Raw genomic sequence first — 17,499 nt, 5'->3', positions numbered from 1 at the left:
AAGTGGATACAAACAAGTCAGCCGGCCTTTTACGCTGGGGCTCTGGTCCAGTCACGTCTGCCTCCATGGCTCCAGGTGCATCACAAGGAAGCGATGGTCTCCAAGCCTGGGGAAGGCGGACCGTTCACCTTACAGCTCTAGCAGGGCGGGGGCAGAAGCCCTCCTAGCTCTCCCGTCTCCGCGTGTGGTGGCTCGTCTGGCCCTGAATAGCCACGGCTGGACCCCGGAATCACGGCCTCTCCAGACCCAGTGAATCCAGCTTGCTCTGGAGAAAAGCATCGCTAACTGGTTTTTGGACTTTTTTTCCTTAAAGGTGTCACACTCACTGACAAACTCAGACCTGGTGGTGTAGAGCTGGACCAGGCGGAGTGGGGAGAGGAGTGGCCCCTGCCCAGGACCCTCACCTCCCACCCCGTCCCACACTTCCCAGGGTTCCGTGGTGCTGATGTGGCTTCTAAGGGGTGTAACGCTAGACGATGCTATAGGACACACGGCATTGTTTTTTAGGATGAGGTCTTTACTAAGAGTTCTTTTATTCATAATTCACATCTTCAATATGTGGCAAAAACGTACCAGACAGTCAACTCACATCCATGGTATCTGAAACTAAAGGAAAGTGTTGCTCCTATGTCATTAAGAATTGCTCTAGGCTGCAAGTAACTGAGAACCCAAATAATGGCCACTTAACACAAAATAAAGATTTATTTCAGTTTCATGTGAAAGAAACCTACGCAGCAGTCCTGGGCTCCAAACTGTTATCAGTGACTCTGGCTTCTCCTATCTTTTTGTTCCACCAGCCTCTGCAGGGTTTCTACCTTCAAGGTCACCTCAAGATCCCGTATGGCTGCTGGAGCTCCAGCCATCACGTCTGTGTTCTACACAGGAAACTGAAGGAAGGGCTGTTCTGTCTCTACCCCAAACTTGCCTTACAGTTCCTTGATTATTCTGGCTGCAAGGGAGGCTGGGAGCTATAGTCTTTAAGCTGTGCACAGTTTCTCAGGATAAAATCAAGATTCTGTTAATGAGGAAACAAGTGTGGATACTGGATTGTCAACTAGTGGTTGCCCCCACAGCTCCCAGGAACACACAGACCTAGGTCTGAACCCCAGCCGGCCACCCACCAGCTGCTGAATACTTGGCATGGTGCCAGGCTGGAGCTGGCCTGGTCTGGCTGTGCCTGCTGGTCCATACTTGGAAAGTCTGCACTGATGGGGGTCAAGGAGAAGAATGGCCCAAGGACCCACAGGGCCCTTGCTGTCTTCCGTGGAGGAAGTGTGGCTCCTGGGCCGTGGGGAGCAAACCCGCCAGAGGGCCTTACCCACGTGCTCCCTCCTGCAGGACAGCGCAAGGCTGCACCACGCAGGAGCAGTACCTGCACAGACACATGGAGGACGCGTGCAGGGAGGGCGCGGGGCCTGGCCTCAGGCTCGAGTCAGGGATGCAGGCATGTAGACAGGGGGCCCTTCCCAGGGTCATGATATAATTAATCGTCCACATCAGGACAAATCTTAGTCAAACCAGAGTAATTAGTCCCAACCCCCAGGGTAAATCAGGCCTGTCCTGAGAAAACTGGGCCATACAGTCATCCTACCTCCACCCTGCACATGACATGGGGCCTGAACTGAGCTCGCTGAAGGCCGTTTGAGTTTAGGATGGTGGCAAGAGCTGAAAACCCCTGCAAACTATTACATTAAAAAAAAGTGGCTGAAAACAAGGAAATAAGAGAAATTTTAATGCAAGAAAAATAGTAGCATGGTGCATGTCCCCTTCTGCGTGTGAATGTGCATTGAGTCCCGCGGGCGGGCAGACCCCTGGCTTTCAGGGTCCCCGCCCTGTGGGCAGCACACCTGTCCCATGTGTTACATTCAATTGCTGCTCCAGGTTCCTGGGGCCGCTGACCTCAGACCTGGCTCTGTGTCCTTCATGCGGTCCTGCCTCCCTCCTCCCGCCGGCCGGGCTGGCCTGCTCAGCAGGTCAGCCTCCGGTGGCGAAGACCACTCCCTGCTCCTTCCCGAGCTGCACGTGCCCCCAGTGCTTCCTGGGTGGGGGCTCCGTCACCAGGGAGGATGGAGCCCCTCGGCCGTCTACGCAGCAGGGGGCCCCGGCTCGCCACGGCATCGCCCGGTGGGGTCTGCACACCCCGGCCGAGTCCCGCTCAGACTCAGCGGCGCCCGCCTCACAGCTGGTCCTCGTCCACCCACACGGTCTTGCGCTGCTCCTCGCAGATCTTGTCCTTGAGGACGCGCAGCAGCTCCTCCACGTTGCCCCACATGTCCACCTCCACCGTGGCGTACAGGCACGGCAGGGCCTCCAGCTCCCTCTCCTTCAGCCGGCACAGGCGCAGGAACTCCTCCTCCGTCTCGGGCCGCGTCAGCATCTTCCTGCGGGCGGAGGGCGAGGGACACATCCGGGCGGGCGTCACGGGGGAGGCTGCCCGACCGAGGCTGGGCTGGGCGGACCCGGTGCTGGGGACCGTTGTCTGCCCCCCTGGGAGAGCCCGGCCACGCCACTGTGCCTACCCCACAACCACCCCACTGACGCTACCTTCCTGCTTTGTTTCTCCACATCGTCTACCCCTGCGCATCCCGTGTGCCGTGCCTTTTTACTTTGTTCATTATGGAAATCCCGAGAAGCGGGATTTAAAAAAAAAAGTCTTTTTAAATTTTAACTGTGGTTAAGGACGTGACGTACAAAGTAACATTTACCGTCCTGACGGTGTGTAAGGGTATAGTTCAGTCCTGTTAAGTTATTCACACTGTTGTGCCTCTGTCTCCATAACTTTTCACCCTGCAAAACTGAAACTCTACCCACTAAGCAGTAACTGCCCCAGCCCCCGACAACCGCCCTCTGCTTTCTGTCTCTGTGAGTCTGACTCCTCCAGGGACCTTGTATAAGTGGAATCACACAGTACTTGCCCTTTCGTGTCTGGCTCATTTCGTTTAGTATAATGCCCTCAAGGTCCATCCATGTTGTAGCAGGTGTCAGAATTCCCTTCCTTTTCAAGGCTGTATCATATTCCACCGCATGGATGGACCTGTTTTGTTTATCCATCATCTGTCAACGGACACTTGAGTTGCTTCCACCCTGTGGCTGCTGTGAGTGGGGGTGTGCCGATCTCTCCAAGACCCTGCTTTCGATTCTCCTGGGTATAGCCCCGGAAGTGGGGTTGCTGGATCCCATGGTCAGTCTCTGCTTAATTTTTGAGGAGCCTCTGCACTACTTTCTGTGGCAGCTGCACCCTTCTACGTTCCCACCAGCTGGGCACAAGGGCTCCAACTTCTCCCTGTCTGGGCCAACACGTGTTAGCTTCTGTGTTTTGAACACAGCTGCCCTAAGGTGTGTGAGGTGGGATCCCAGTCTCATACGCTTGCTCATGGGTCCCCAGGCTGGGCCCTTCACGAGCATTGGGTAAATATTTGGGGAAAGAATGGAGGGGCCTGACGTCCCTTAGCCTCAGCTGCAGGTTGTGCGAGCAGACATGGGATTCAGAGACGATGCCATGCCAGGCAGGCCCCCAACCTCAGCATCATCCTGACCTCCTCTATTAAATCCCACAGCTCAGCCTTCAACATATCACACAGGCTTGACCTTGAACCTGAGCCCAGAATCAGACCTTTCCTCATCACCTGCCAGACAGGATCTGGTTCCAGCATCACAACCCCCTGCTCAGCTATCATGAAGCTGTGTCTCAACACAGAAGCCAGCAGGGGCTCTCCATCCCACGTTAAGGTCAGTCTGTCACTCCTCAAAACTGTCAGTAGCTCCCGTCCCACTTGGAAAGAAATGTCACCTCCTTCCATGGCCGATATGGCCTGGTGTGGTCTGGACACCCCCTTGGCCACAAAGTCACCTCTCACCACTGTGCCCACCGCGCCAGCCTCCTCTGGGCCATCCCCGCCTCGGGGTCTCAGTGCCCGCTGTGCCCTCTGCACCTGCCTGGCCTGGCCTCCCCGTGGCACGCCTGTTTCAGTGTCCACTTCCCGGGCCACCTGGGTCCTGTGATGCCCGCCCATCCCTCCCAGCATCTTTCCTCCTGGACGTGCTCCACGTGTGTGTGTGGGTTACTGTCTCCATTGCTGGAGGTCAGGGCTGTGTGACCCTGGGTGAGCGGGGGAGGGGACCAATGCAGCAGCCGGCTGTTCTTGGTGGGTGGGGTGGGGGGAGCAGGGGCGGACACTGGGGGCCCCTGGGGAGTCTCGGAGCCCCACCTGAACTTCTTGATGTTCTTCTCTGACACCCGGATGAAGAGGACGATGGGGTAGATCTGGGACTTGATCAGGTCTCTGGTGCAGCTGATCCCGGCCTCCAGCAGGCAGTGCTTGTTCTGCAAGCACAGCGGCCAGCGGTCAGCAGGGGCCCACCACCTCCTCCCGCCAGGGGGGGTGCCTGGGGAGGGGTCCAGGACGCAGAGTCAGGCTCCACAGGATGGAGCCGGGGACGAGAGCAGCGAGAGCTTGGAGCATCCCCGGCTGAACCAGAAAACGACCTGGGAGGAACCTGACCTCTGAGAGACAAGGCCCTGCCCGTCTGGACACCCGGCCCCCCTGCCGCACACAGGGATGGGTGTTGGCAGAGCCCTGGCCCCCGGCCCGAGGTGAATCAGGGAAACTTAATAAGACTCAGAGTCAGCATGGAGCACACATGCTACTCTCTTTGGCCTACGGAGGCACCTGGGGTGCCAGGTGAGGGGTGGACATCACTTGGAAGGTCCAGAGGCAGAGATAACCGCCCAGCCCCCTGCGCTCCTTCCAGTTGCTGCTCCCATCTCACCAGCGTGGCTACTTTTGACTCCTAACAGCGCAGATTCTCGGAGGGCAACACCTTCGCAGCTAAAACTATCTCAGCTCCAACCCTGCCCACGCGCCCCCTCCACTCCAGCTGTCAGAACTCTAACCTTTACACCCAATAAACTGTTCAAGGCTGGCTGACAGCTCTGCCTGTGATTTGATCCGTGTGATGACTCGGGAGGGCGTGGGAGTGACCGATGGCTGGACAGCAAATTCGGAGTTCCTGGCTGGACACCTGCTCCTGCCGCCCCCAGGTCACCGCCCACCGGGGAGCCGAGGCCCGGGCTCTGGAGGCTGAGAGCCCCCCTTCACCCGGCGCTGGAGCAAGGAAGAACTCCACACGTAGGACCAGTCAGGGTCGCAAAGCCTGGCTCTAGAAGACTCTGGACTGTGTGCAGACGCCTTTCCTGCATCGCAGCCAAAACCCTCCTGATGCCCACTTCCCGTTTGGCCTTGTCATGGCCGGGCACACACATCCCTGAACAACGCAAACCAGAGTGCCAGCACCAGGAAGCTCTCAGAAAGAGAAGGAGGTTCTGAAGCACACGTGCCCGTCAGAGCCTGGAGAGCAGGGCTTGGAGACGCCCGCTCGCAGCAGAGGGAGAGAGGGAGAAGCGGGCGGTCCACCTGCGAGGAGCGGGGGCGGGTCTGCGCCCCGCCCTGGCCCGTGGCCCAGGCGGCCCGCAGCGCGACCAGGAGGCATCAGCCCCGCCGGCCCCGGCCTGCCTCACCTTGTCCGCCACGGCCTTGATGTGGGCAGGGACGACGCACTCAAAGGCGTTGGGGTTCTTCTCCCGGGAGAAGATGATGGTCTCTGTCTTCTGCTTTCTGAGGAACTCGTCTTTCGTGACAACATCTGTGGAGAGGGGGCCAGTCCTGAGGGCAGCACAGGTGGTCTTGGGCCAACCGTCCCGTCCAGGGACAGAGCTCCACAGAGCTGCGTGTCCGATCCCTTCCTGGCCACGTTTAAATGAACCTTGACTCCTCCACTAGACCCGGAGGCTTCTCGATGGGGGGCAAAGTCAGGGTCCCATTTTAAGCTCCCCACGGCAGCCCGCAGAAGATCTGGTTAATAAACACTCAGGATGTGGCTTCTCAGCAATCAGTTTCACTGGACAAAGGAAGGGGAGGACAAGGGGGAGGAGGGGGAGGTAGAGGAGGAGGAGGGGGTGGGTACCGCATGTGGGGTGCTCACCTGGCTTGCACATGGTGAACTCCATCGCGCCCCCCGAGTTGAGCAGCTTCTGGACCAGCGCCTTGGCCAGCATGGTGGGCGTGAAGAGGACGGGCCGGCGGCGCTCGCAGTAGAAGGCGCGCACCAGGCTGTAGGGGATCAGGCTGAGGTTCCTGCCGAGCTCGCTCTCGGGGTCCAGCTCTGGGAGGGGACAGGGAAGGGGTGGCTGGGGCTGGGGACACCCGGGTGCCCTGCTGGAAAGCTGCTTGGGGGCTGGAGGACACTGGGGGTGTAGTCCTCAAAAACCACTGCACAGTGCGACACGAGCCCATAGCCCGGGCCGCCCTTGGGCCGCCCAAGAAAGTTTGTGGAGTGATCTGTGGGCTGTGTTCTGGGAGCTGGGGCGACAGCACCAAGCCAGGCAGACAGCCCTGCTCACGTGCCAGGAGGGGCGATGGTGCGGGTTGGGGAGGATGAGGAGGGGGAGGTGGGGGAGGAGGGGAGGTGGTGGAGAAGGAGGCAGTGGCGGCGGGAGGCCCACAAGAAGCGTGTGACACCCTTGGGACACAATTGAGAAGGTGCTGAGCCATCCAGGGAGGGGCCTGGCCCTGGGACGCAGGCTGGGGGGCGGGCCTCCCATGGGGGACCGTGCACTGGGTGGCCCCTGGCCCACTTTATGATACACAGTGAGCAGCACTCAGTGGGGAGAGGAGTCAGTAAGTGCACGCTCACAGCAAACAGCTGCAGTTAACGCGGGTATCTGAGCCAAGTACAGCGAGCGGCGGCTGGGGACACGCGTAGCGGGGTGCCGCCCCGGGAGGCCCTGAGGGCCTCGTGGCCTGGGCCGGCCGGCTCCTCCCAGGGCAGCAGCCCCCTGCGGGGGAGCAGCCGTTCCAGCACTGTTCTCGGGGACCCTTGTGGCCCACCCACACCCCCCGAGGCCGCCGGACGTGGGGAGCAGGGAGGGGCTGGGCGGCTGGCACCACACCTTCCTGCTTCTCGGTCAGGAGCTTGGAGGTGTCCAGCGAGGACCGGGCCAGGCTCCCCAGCGGGCCGCCCGAGACGATGCGCACGCGCTCATGGCTGTTCATCCGCTTGTACTTGTTCTCGGACCTGCTGACGAACTGGAGGCAGAGGGGGCTGCGGGAGGCTCCCAACCCGTGCTGGGGCAGACCTCTGTTCAGGTCCCAGCTCTGCCATGGGGGCCTGGGTCAGTCACCTCCCCTCTAACGACAGCAGACCCCTAGCAGGTGGCACAAGTTTTTCAAGTTCGGGATGCTGGTAGTAGGTAAGTAAGTGAATAAACATGCACTCTCTCCTCCCTAGGTGGGCATGACTTGCCATGGCGGCGGGAGGTGGGGTTTGGTCGCAAACAGGCCCTCCATGGAGCGCCCTCTGCAATCCCACCCATGTCTGGGGGAACTGCTGGCACCATGGGGCCTGGAGCGCCCCAGCTGCAGAAGACTCCTGGCTGGGAGCCTCCACTGGCCGACCGCCGACAAACTGCCCACCTGCTGGGTGGGAGCAGGTGACTTCACCTCTGGCCTCAGCATCCCCGAGTGGTCTAGGGGAGTGCCTGCATCCCTCTATAATTCAGAGTTGAGTCCCGGAGGGTGGAGGGGTGGGCACCATACTGCCTGGGCTATTCTGAGTCTCTCCCTACCCTCCTTCTGCAGGGAGGAGACTCCAGGGAGCTGGGATGTTGGCCTCACTCTGTTGTTAACTGGCCTTTGGCTGAGTCACCCAGAAGCTCAGGGCTTTGGATTCATGTGTGATGTGTAGACACAATAATGTGTGGTCTCACGTGGTCCTGCCTTCGGGACGGCCTCAGACTTCACAAGGGCTCCCTTCCACCTCCGTGAGTGTCTTCCTGCTGACTGTTCCCCTCTCCCTGGGTTTTAGGGTCACATCATGAACCATGCCTCTGGGTTCCCTATGTTCCAACATTAGGATGGAGCAGTGGAATGACACACCAGCTCCACTGGGGCCTAATTAGCACGGTGCCGACACAGGAACATCCTTGAAAGGCTACACATCTTAATAGTATTCCCTCAGCTTTTGTTGGCTGGTGATAGAGAGAAAGGCTGTACAGGATACTTCGGCGTTTATGTGAAATCACTCCTGAATACATCACCAACTAGACTATTAAACGTTCCTCATGTAATGATCTATGCCAAAAAGGAAAAAAAAATCCTTCCTTTTAGGATTAAGTACAAGGAAAAGATTCTTTCTGGTCCCAAAGAGCTAAAACATTTCTGTGTCAGATAAGATTTAAATAATCTGTGGGTTTCCCTTTTCCCCTTGGCTGCTGGGATGCTCAGAGGGAAACTGAAAGCTCAATCTAAGGGACTAAACTGACCTGGGTCTCTGGAATGCTTGTTTTCCTCTCCTGATTCACTGTTTCTGATTTTTCTACTAATATTTGAACACCTAATATGTTTAAATTTCTTTTAGCCCTAAGTTTCCTCAAATCTTTTATGAAAGTGAGGTTTCTTCCAACAGGTGCAGAGACTGTGTACCAACCAGTCACTGTGAGGATAAAATGGGACGGGAGAGGGCAGGGCCACAGCAAAATGTGATCAAAAAGTCAGTGGGCACGCGGGGGAGCTGTACCTGCAGGAGCTGGCCGAAAAGGAAGCTTGCTCGCGACAGGCGGGGACTGACTCTGGGGTCCGTGGTGGGAAGCGGTTCTTCTGGCTGCAGGGTGTTCTGAAATCAGTTTGTCATCCCGTCAGACCTGCTGGGCTTGGTCGGCCACATGAGCACATTAATGCTGCTGAGAACGGGCCGTCCCCCAGCCCGCCTCGGAGCCGAAGGCGGAATGCACTCCAGGCAGGAGTTTAGCTCAGCGGCAGGAAGGGCCACGGGACCTGTGCCAACAGAGACCAGAGAGCAAAGAGGAGGCCGCAGCACAGTTGGGGGAGGGCGCAGAGGGCAGAGTCCCTTCTGGAAGCGGGGCATGTTCCTAAGGAACCCAGTCCCCAGCAACCCACCATCCTGAGATTGATGCCTCCCACTTGGCACCCTCTCCGAAGAAGGCCCCAGGGGGTGGTGCGCCGCCAGCAGGGTGCTGGCTGACCTACCCGGAGGGTCCTCAGGGTGTGGTGGGCCGTGTCTGCCTCCTCCCGGCTGCCCCTGTGCATCAGGCGCTGCAGTTTGACCAGGAGGAGCTGCTGGGCTCTGGGGAGGCGAGGAGGCGGGTTGGAGCCTCGGGCTGGAGCAGACCCCAGGGCTGAGGCCGGGGAAGCTGATGGGGGCCTGGCCTGGGCAGGGTCCCTATTTAGGGTGTGGGCTCTGAACCCCGGGCTACTCCAGAGAGGACTCAACATTGACTCACTGTGGTGCTGGGGCAGTCACTTAACTTCCCTGAGCCTCCGTTTCCTCATCTGTAACTCAGGTCTACTGACCTGGCAGGGCTGTCCTGGGCAATGGTGTTAGAAGCTCTGGGAGCCTTACAGCTGCCTGGGGCGTCTGGCCAGGCTGGGGGGGGGGTGCTACAGGGGAGATGACTGGTGGACACAAGAGAACGTAAAATCAAGCGCCAAGCTGACTAGTAAGATGGAAATCGGGCACGCCGAGATTTACTGAAGCAACGGTATTTAAGAGAGCAACACCCCAGGGAGGCAGGGAGGGCCTCGTGGAGGAAGAGGGAACGGGGAGAGGCTCGCTCTTCTGCAGGCCACGGCTCCCCGTGAGCCCCTGTGCACGGCCCCCTCGGCTGCACCGGCTGTGGCCTCACCGGCTGTAGCTGGGGATGGTGCCCACATCCAGGTCGTGGTCCGAGAAGGGGTCGACCCGCGCGCACAGCCACTCGGGCCGGTCCTGGTACATGGTGTCACGGACGTGCACGACGTCATCACACTTCAGCGACATGGAGCAGGCGTCCAGCTGGCTGGAGATGTTCAGGTTCAGCCGGATGTAGAAGGAGTCCCCTGACGTGATCAGGCCCTCCTCCATGTCCTTCAGCAGCTTCTGGTACCCTGCAGGTGGGCAGGAGGTCAGAGCAGCACCAGCTAGCTGTCGGGGAAGGGCCTCCCGCCACTGGACCACTCTGATGACGCCACTCCTCCCTGGGTCTGTGGTTAGGGAAACAGCCATCCTCCAGTGAATAAGGAGCTGGGCCCCTGATGGGTTCCCCTCTTCATCCTAGCTGCCAGGAAGCTCAGAGCGAAATTTTGTGCCAAGTTGCAGCAAGTCTAGGATCTCCGCTACGATCCCCGTGTCCTTCCCACCATTAAACGGTGCTTGTGTTTTCTCATTTTTTTCCTTTACTCAGTGCATAACTTACGCATAGTAAACCCCATTATCCTTAAGTATTCAGAGCTACGAATTTTCCTAAATGTGTACACCTGGGTAATTACCACTCAGAACCCTCTCTCCTGCCCCCTCGGCCAGGACCCCTCACGGGGAACCGCCAGGCTGACTGCTGGCAGCACAGGTAAGCTCGCCTCACTTCACGAAAACGAAAGCAGATGGTACGTGCTCTCCGTGCCTGGCTTCTCCTGCTCAGCCTCACGCCTGTGAGGTTCGCCCGAGATGCTGCGACGTAGCATCATGAGCCCTTCCTCATCGCGTGCAGTCCTGCGCGAGGTGCGGACTCACCCCCTCCAGGGGTGCACACCTGTGCCACCCCCGGTTATGGCTATTGTGGGTAACGCCGCCGTGAACATTCTTACCCCCACCTTTGTGCACGTGTGTACCCACTTCTCCTGGGGACACGCACAGAATTACTAGGTCACTGATTACGTGCACGAGTAGCTTTGCAGACGCTGCTGAACAGGTTTCCCCAAGTGCTGGGAGCACGGCACACACGTTTCAACCTTAGTTAACACCATTGTCCGTCAGTGTACATTTTTATAACCCCCTTCGGAAGGAAGCAGGGCATAAAACCATGAATGCAATAAACGCCGTGAACTTTCTGCAGACGTCCGTGACGTAAAGCCGTAAGTAAATTCCGAAATCAGCCCCACGTGCGGAGAGCTACATAATACAGTGGAAGCTGAAACAGTCCCAACAGCCGGCCCATGAATAGCTTGTCAAGTGGCCACACCACACGTGCCAGGGAGACTGCAGCCGGCAGGCTCTGATCACCAGGGAGGCCCAGCCGGGCCCCTCCACCCACCTGGCTGGAGGCAACACCCATCACCACCACCCGGGACCCTGCCAGAGGGACCCCCTCCTTCGTCGCATTCCAGACGCAGGGCTCTGCTGCTGCACAGACCCAGGGGGCGCCGCCCACACCGTGTTCTACAACTCGGGCCAGTGCGCAGGGTGGGGCCCGAGACTGACTGCACGGTGAGGGGGGCCGGGAGGCCAGGCCTGGCAGCGGGGAGGAGCGCGGCCGCGGGAGGTGGCGGCCGGGCCCTGCGTTTGGGTCGGGGCCTCCTGATTATCTTCCGCACCGACCAGGCGCTGCCGGGAAGGAGCGCGGGCAAGCAGACGGCAGCAGGGGGACGGCGAGGGAGAGAGTGGCTATTTATGCTCTGCTGAAACATTCATGAGCCCAGGTGGTTAAAAATAAGACCCAGCTGCAGACATAATCGTGCAGGAAAAAACCCAGAGGTGAGAAAGAGAGCTCAGGCTTTGGAAGAGGAAAGACACTGCCCAGGAGTCTCGGCCGAGAAAGAGGAGGCTCCGTGAAAAAGCTGCCAGAGGCCAGAAGAGAAGGAGGTGCGGCCTGGCTGTCCTGGTGCCGGGGCCCCGGAGCCAACCGCCTGGCTGCGTTGTGGCCCAGTGGACCCGCTGGCATTGGAGGGGCCACCTCGGAGCTGCCCAAGAGAGGAAGCCAACCTCAGCCCGGCGGGGACGCGGCCCCGGGCTGGTAGCCTGCTTGCGGGGTGCGCGGGGCAGGTGTGTTCACGCCGTCTGCCTGTCCCTGCCTGCTGTCCCACACCTGCCCCCCAGCCCTCCTGGCGGGGCCAAGACTGCCGCTTCTCCCCAAGTAGGTGTGCAGTGGAGGGCACCAATGCAAGGTCCCACCCCGTCTGGTGTCCTGCCGGCCTCACCTTCCTGGTTGACCTTGTAGTGCAGGGTGATGGGGCCACTGCATCTCTGGATGGTCCAGTGCGCCTCCTCCTTCGTGCATGTATCCAAGGGGATGCTCTGCCTCTCGCCTTTGATGCAGCCTTCTAGCTAGATACCAGAGACACGCTGTTCTGCTGGGCTCTGCAGCCAGCAGAGCTGCGGGGTGAGACAGCCCCCCGGGAGTAAAAGCGCCTGCCCCCAGTGAGGACCAGCGCAGCACCCCGCGGGATGAGAGCACCCCTCCAGGCGGGGTCCACATGCCTCCTGTCCGCCACCTGGAGCACGCGTGTGCAGGGCATGTGTGTGTGTGTGCTGGGGGTGTACGCGTGTGCTGCGCATGTGTGGATGCACAGGCTCTAGAAACACGAACAAGGAGTCTCAGAGAAGGAACTGGAGAGGCGCAGCTGACCACCTGCCCCTCGCGGCTCCCGCCTCCTGCCCAGGATCCGCAGCTTACTGCGAGGCCTGTGGTGGGGGTCCACGCGCTGTCAGCAGCCAACTTGCAGGGGGGATGGAGGGGAAGCCCCGGGCGCTCTGGCTGTGCTGCCGACCCCCCGCCCCAGCCCCTTACCAGCAGCAGCTGGTGGCCCTCGTGGAGGCCGGCCTTCTCGGCCAGGGAGCCCGGCTTGACAGAGTGGACGAAGGTGCCGCTGGCGTTGCCCCCGAGCAGGGTGAGCTGGGAGATGAGGCTGTCACCACTCAGCGTGGTGTGCTGCACCGAGGGCCCCGGGCCCCGCACGTGCCCCACGGACGTGACCGACGGCCGGAAGGGTCTGGGTCGGGAGAGAAGATGGCTGTTAGGCAGCCGTCGTCGGGACCCCTGCCAGGACAACAGAGGGCGGGGCGCAGGGTGCAGCTTCCCTGGGAGAGAGCTGGCAACAGGCTCCCACTGTGACAGCAGACAGGAAGCAGGGGCCATGGGCAATGCTGCTGTGAGCCTGAGGTCACGCTCGCCGGACCGCTCGAGCCGGGTGCAGTGGAGGCCTGTCCCTTCTCGCACACCACGAGCGCTGCATGGCACAGCCCACACCAACGGGGCCGGGGGCTGGTCAGATGTCGGACTCCGGTCCCCTGCCTCTGCGAGGCTGTGTGGCCTGGGGCCAGCCCCTTCCTCTCTGGGCCTGCTCAGGGCTCAGGGGAAGTGATTGCTGACTCTGGGGCTGTGATTACCGGACTCTGATTCTTGGGCGACGGGACGATCTCCTTCGCAGGGGATCCCCCCTCCCTGCCGCCCACCCCAGCCTCCCCTTTGCCACGACCCTGGTACCTTTCCAGAGAGAACTTTCTAAACATGAGGTTGACCTGCTCCAGGTCATAGGCGTCCAGGCTCTCGGACTGGTGAGAGGAGGAGGAGGAGTGGACGGAGGGGGGTCCGAAGGAGCACCGCTCGTGACTGTCATCTGCAAGAGGGTGATGGGCCCATCAGGAACAGGGGGTGGCTGGCGGAGCAGGGAGGGCAGCCCACGGACTTGCGGGGACGTCCGAGGGAGGTCAGCCTGGGCCCACCAGCCCCTGCTCCTCCCTGCCTGCCTCCCGGGAAATGCTGCCCACTCCCCCAGACGAGGGAGCCTGGGGAAGGGCAGCCTCGGTTAGCCAGTCCCTGGTCCCTGAGACCCTGGGGGCAGGGGCTTCAGTCCTTGCATCCTCTCCAACAGAGCCATTCTCCTGCCTCCAAACAAGAGTCCCCTCTCGGTAGAATGCCTCGCCAACCATCTGTTTTTTAAGACTTTTTCTTTCTTTTTGTATCTGGAAAAGGGGTCTCCACCAGCAGGCGCTCATTCTGCTTTTAAACTGGTGTCCGTGTTTTCATCTCGGAACCTTAGGTCTCACGACCACCTACCGGCTTCTTTGGGATGGGAGTGTGGCTAGAAGAACGGGGTCTGGACCGAGTGCAGAAGCCCCTCTCCTTCCAACGCAGTGAAACCCTGAGGACCCCGGGGGAGAGACGCCCGGCCCACACAGCGCAGGCTGCTGGGATGGCAGATCGGCAAGCCCTGCTCCGGGCTGATAACAAAGGCTTCTCTGCAAAGGGGATTTGTCCCCACACTGCAAAACACTTTGGACCGCTGCCCAGAATGCTCTTCCCAGCCCTCCCTCCCCACACTCCTTTAGTTCCTCCCACGGCCCAGCATCTATGAGGTGCCGACCTCTCTTTAACACTTGATAGCTTCTGATGGTCCCCAATTAAGGAGAGCCGCTCATCTCCCGTTTTATCTGCTGGCAGCCTGAGCTGGCGAGGGGCGGAGGCCAGGTGTGGGGAGCCAAGGGGGCTGGCAGGCCACGCCTGGAGGATTCTGAGCCAGTCTCCACGTTGCCAGCTCCGGAGAGGCCGGGGGACGCTGCAACATCCCAAGGCGCCAGGACAACTCCGGAGAGGCCTGAACACACCCTGCTCCTGCCCCGGTCAGAAGCTCAGCTTTGCAAACCTGCGCTGGCCTCCTCCACTGGCTCACAGCTCCACCACCACAGTCTGCAGCGAGGGCTTGGGGGCACGAGTCTCTGTGTCCCATGCACCTGGAAGGCCTGGCGAGGCGCTGGGGCTCACTGTGTGCTGGGCTGAACCAGACCTCCCAGCTGTAAGGGGTGGTGGCTGTGTGCGTACTCCCTGCACACAGAGCCCTGGTTCCCTGCCCTGCGTGGCATGTTCTGGGACAAGGGACTGTCCTCCTTCCTCATACCAGCTCTGCCCTTGGGGCTGGCTTGGGGCTACCACGCACCCCCAGCCTCCCCAGTGCTTGCCTGCCCCACACCTCCAATTCTGGGGGATGAACACCGGCCTTGCTCGCCCCATCTCCATGCCTGGGTCCCCGCCCCTTCCCACCACTTGTCTTGTTGAGGTTGGTTAATACCTTAATTAACATCCGGATTCTTAAGAGGGCTCCCTGCTCCGAGGCCACCTCCACCACACTGCCCCCACCTCCCTAAGAGCCTGTTTCTTCGTCTGACAGTGAGGACAGTAAGAGGTTTCTGCAAACAGTTGTCAAGAGTCCGTGAACCTGAGGGACCCAGGGTGAGCACTGCCACGCTGCTCGGCGACAATCACAAGAGCTACTCTTTCTTAAAAACTCAGACCTAACTTGGACTCTGTGTTCAGCATCAGGGTGGGCCCCACCCCTGTGAAACAAAGGACAGACTCCCCGGGTGCTCCCCGGCCCAGGACGGAGGCCTGACCCCACGTGCACAGACGGCTCTCCCGGAGTCCATCGCACACATGTGTCCGAGGGCCCTGCTGTGTGCAAGGCTTCGCCCCCGGCGGGCCCCGCTGGAGGCTCGGGACGTGGGCGATGTGGCTGCCACACTGGCAATGCCTCTCAGGTCCGCTGGGCACCTACCGTCAAGGTCTAAGGCGTCGAACCCACCGCTGTCGTTGTCTTCTTCAACTGTGCTGCAAGATACAAGGGGACAAGGAGTTCTCCTAACTGTGTGCAGGAAGCTTCTGGAATGTTCTGGCTGCCTGAGAAGCTTTGGTTCCGAGAGGGTGGGACAGGTGGGTGAGGAAGGTGGGTGGAGGGCTGTGGGCCAAGGAAGGGCTGCCCGAGGCTGGATGCTCCGGCAGCCCGCAGAGGCCACACTGGCCGGTGTGAGGAGTCCCTGCCAGCCTGCCTGCTATCTCCCACTCACTCCTCTTCCTTGACACAAAGAACACAGTATCATTTGTGCTCAGACGGGCTGCATCATGCGACGGCCCTGAAACAGCTGGGCCCGCCTCACACAGGGCTGGGAGGGAGTGAGGCGTGAGCGTGTCCCCCGAGCTTTACGCTGTTTCCGTGTGGTTCCTGCGGTGGAGTGACGAGGCCCGGACCAGGCTGCTGGCAGGGCCAGAGATGTCGATCTGGCCCCACCGGCCACTCCTCGTGCTCGGCCCTTCCAGAGTCACCAGCAAGCTCTGACTTTGAACGCGGCATGCTCAGCACCCAGCTGACTGGGAGCACCTGGCTGCCCAGCTGTATCTCTAGTGTGTCCTCGTTGGGGACACAGATGGCTTCCAAAAGGCAGGAGGGAGTAGGAACACGGGGGGACATTCAAAGGGTCTCTCTTTGGCAGAAAAAGCCAAACCTGGAACCACGGGATGGAGAAACCTGCTTTCCGGGTGGCATGGGGCAGAGTGACGCAGGTTTCATCGCTGGCTAGCTGGCAGGTGACCCTGGGAAAGTCACATCCCTTCTCTGAGCCCCAGCCTCCCCAACTCTACAACGGACACCATCTTGCCCCCAGTGTTTCCAGGTCCCTGAGGATGGCTCAGTTAGTGTCGAGTGGCACAGCAGGCACCGGGAAGGTGTCCTGCCTCCTCCCTCCACCTGTCACCCACCTCCGATGCGGCGCATCTTCCTTATAGCGTCTGACGATGGAGTCGTTTCCTGGGGGCTCGGCGGTGATTGACATGATACTGGAACGGCTCCTGTGCGGCTGCTTTAGACACACATGGTGTGTTACGGGGGCCAGGTGTCTACGCGCTGCGCCTCCGTGGGCATCAGTGTTACACACGCTGGGGCTAAATGTAGATGTGTCCCTGCCTCCTACATAGGCAGTGCGGGCCGGCCCTCTGGTCCCGAGCGGTGACCTTGGCCAGAGAAGGCTCGCGCTCAGCCTGGGGCGGCCGCAGCCGACGAGCCTGGTGCACATCTGCTCGAACATCTGCTCGCCTTGGGAGCGGGCAGGGAAAGGCGGATGGAAACCCTCGAGGTGGTGCCTTGTCTGTGCCCAGAACAGGCTGAGCTCCCTGTCCCCAGGGCCGCCCGGCCTCGGGCACCTGCAGGCTGGTGGGGGTGGGGGTGGGGGCAACGGATGCCCACGCAGAGAGCTCAGCTGCTGGAGGGCCACCCTTTGAAACCAGGCCCGCTGGCTCCTGGCAAGGGCTGCCTTAAATAAGAACCTTGGATGTTACCTCCCAGAGCCGCACTCAGTCGGGAGTCATTCCTTATCAAATCTCTGCCTCCCCCAGGGCCTGATTTTCTGAGCTGAGCTGACAGGCTTCCCAGGGCTTCCCCTCAGGGTTAGAATTTCTAATCCCACACCTTCTGCTGCCTCCCTGGAGGGGTCGTGGGGACCTTGCCTGGCTCTGCCCAGGTGGGCCTGACTGAGGCAGGCCTTGCTCTGGTGTGTGCATGTGTGTGTGTCTCCAGCTGCTCAGGCCCTGCCAGCCACCAGCGTCTCCGGCTGCTGGAGTTGCCCGGGGCTGGGGAGCTGTGGCAGGCATTTCAGCCGTCTGTGCCATTCATGGCAGCCCCACCAGGGCCCATCTCTTCCTCCCACCAAGTGTTAAATTGGGAAAGGAGATGGCAAGAAGGTGTAAATACATCGTGAGGCCCTGGAAACATCTTTAAATAAACATAAGGAGGGCCTGGGCTGCAGCCCTGGGAGAGGAAAGCAAAGGGGCCAGGCCTGTGGCGGGGGGACACGAAGCCAGGGAGTGGACCCCACTCACCATCTTGGAGAAGGAGTTGGTGACAGGCAGGGACCTGGAGGAACTGGGGCTGACGTCCATGCCGTCCTCTTCATGTCCCCTCCCTGTCC

General features: G+C 60.3%; 1 protein-coding gene across 5 annotated transcripts in view; it reads right to left on the bottom strand.

Moving 5' to 3' along the window:
* Positions 1–1,715: 1,715 nt before the first annotated feature.
* The window catches only part of CARD11 (caspase recruitment domain family member 11), a 56,164-nt gene continuing 40,380 nt past the window's right edge, over positions 1,716–17,499 (bottom strand). For 3 of the 5 annotated variants that reach the window (XM_072943401.1, XM_072943403.1, XM_072943405.1), the window contains exons 12-25: positions 17,411–17,493; positions 16,295–16,395; positions 15,318–15,370; positions 13,253–13,385; positions 12,557–12,758; positions 11,967–12,093; positions 9,701–9,941; positions 9,045–9,141; positions 8,575–8,670; positions 6,950–7,085; positions 5,983–6,162; positions 5,519–5,643; positions 4,209–4,324; positions 1,716–2,381 (exon numbers count right to left, since the gene is read on the bottom strand). In XM_072943401.1, the coding sequence (XP_072799502.1) occupies positions 2,177–2,381; positions 4,209–4,324; positions 5,519–5,643; positions 5,983–6,162; positions 6,950–7,085; positions 8,575–8,670; positions 9,045–9,141; positions 9,701–9,941; positions 11,967–12,093; positions 12,557–12,758; positions 13,253–13,385; positions 15,318–15,370; positions 16,295–16,395; positions 17,411–17,493 (1,895 nt within the window). In that variant the 3' untranslated portion in view covers positions 1,716–2,176. The remainder of the gene's footprint in view (positions 2,382–4,208; positions 4,325–5,518; positions 5,644–5,982; positions 6,163–6,949; positions 7,086–8,574; positions 8,671–9,044; positions 9,142–9,700; positions 9,942–11,966; positions 12,094–12,556; positions 12,759–13,252; positions 13,386–15,317; positions 15,371–16,294; positions 16,396–17,410; positions 17,494–17,499) is intronic. The other 2 variants (XM_072943402.1, XM_072943404.1) reach the window with 1 other exon arrangement.

Source organism: Vicugna pacos, chromosome 18, assembly GCF_048564905.1.
Source record: "Vicugna pacos chromosome 18, VicPac4, whole genome shotgun sequence".
Classification (NCBI taxonomy): Eukaryota; Metazoa; Chordata; class Mammalia; order Artiodactyla; family Camelidae; genus Vicugna; species Vicugna pacos.
The sequence above is the reverse complement of the archived record's forward strand: the minus strand, read 5'-3'. Positions and strand labels throughout refer to the sequence as shown.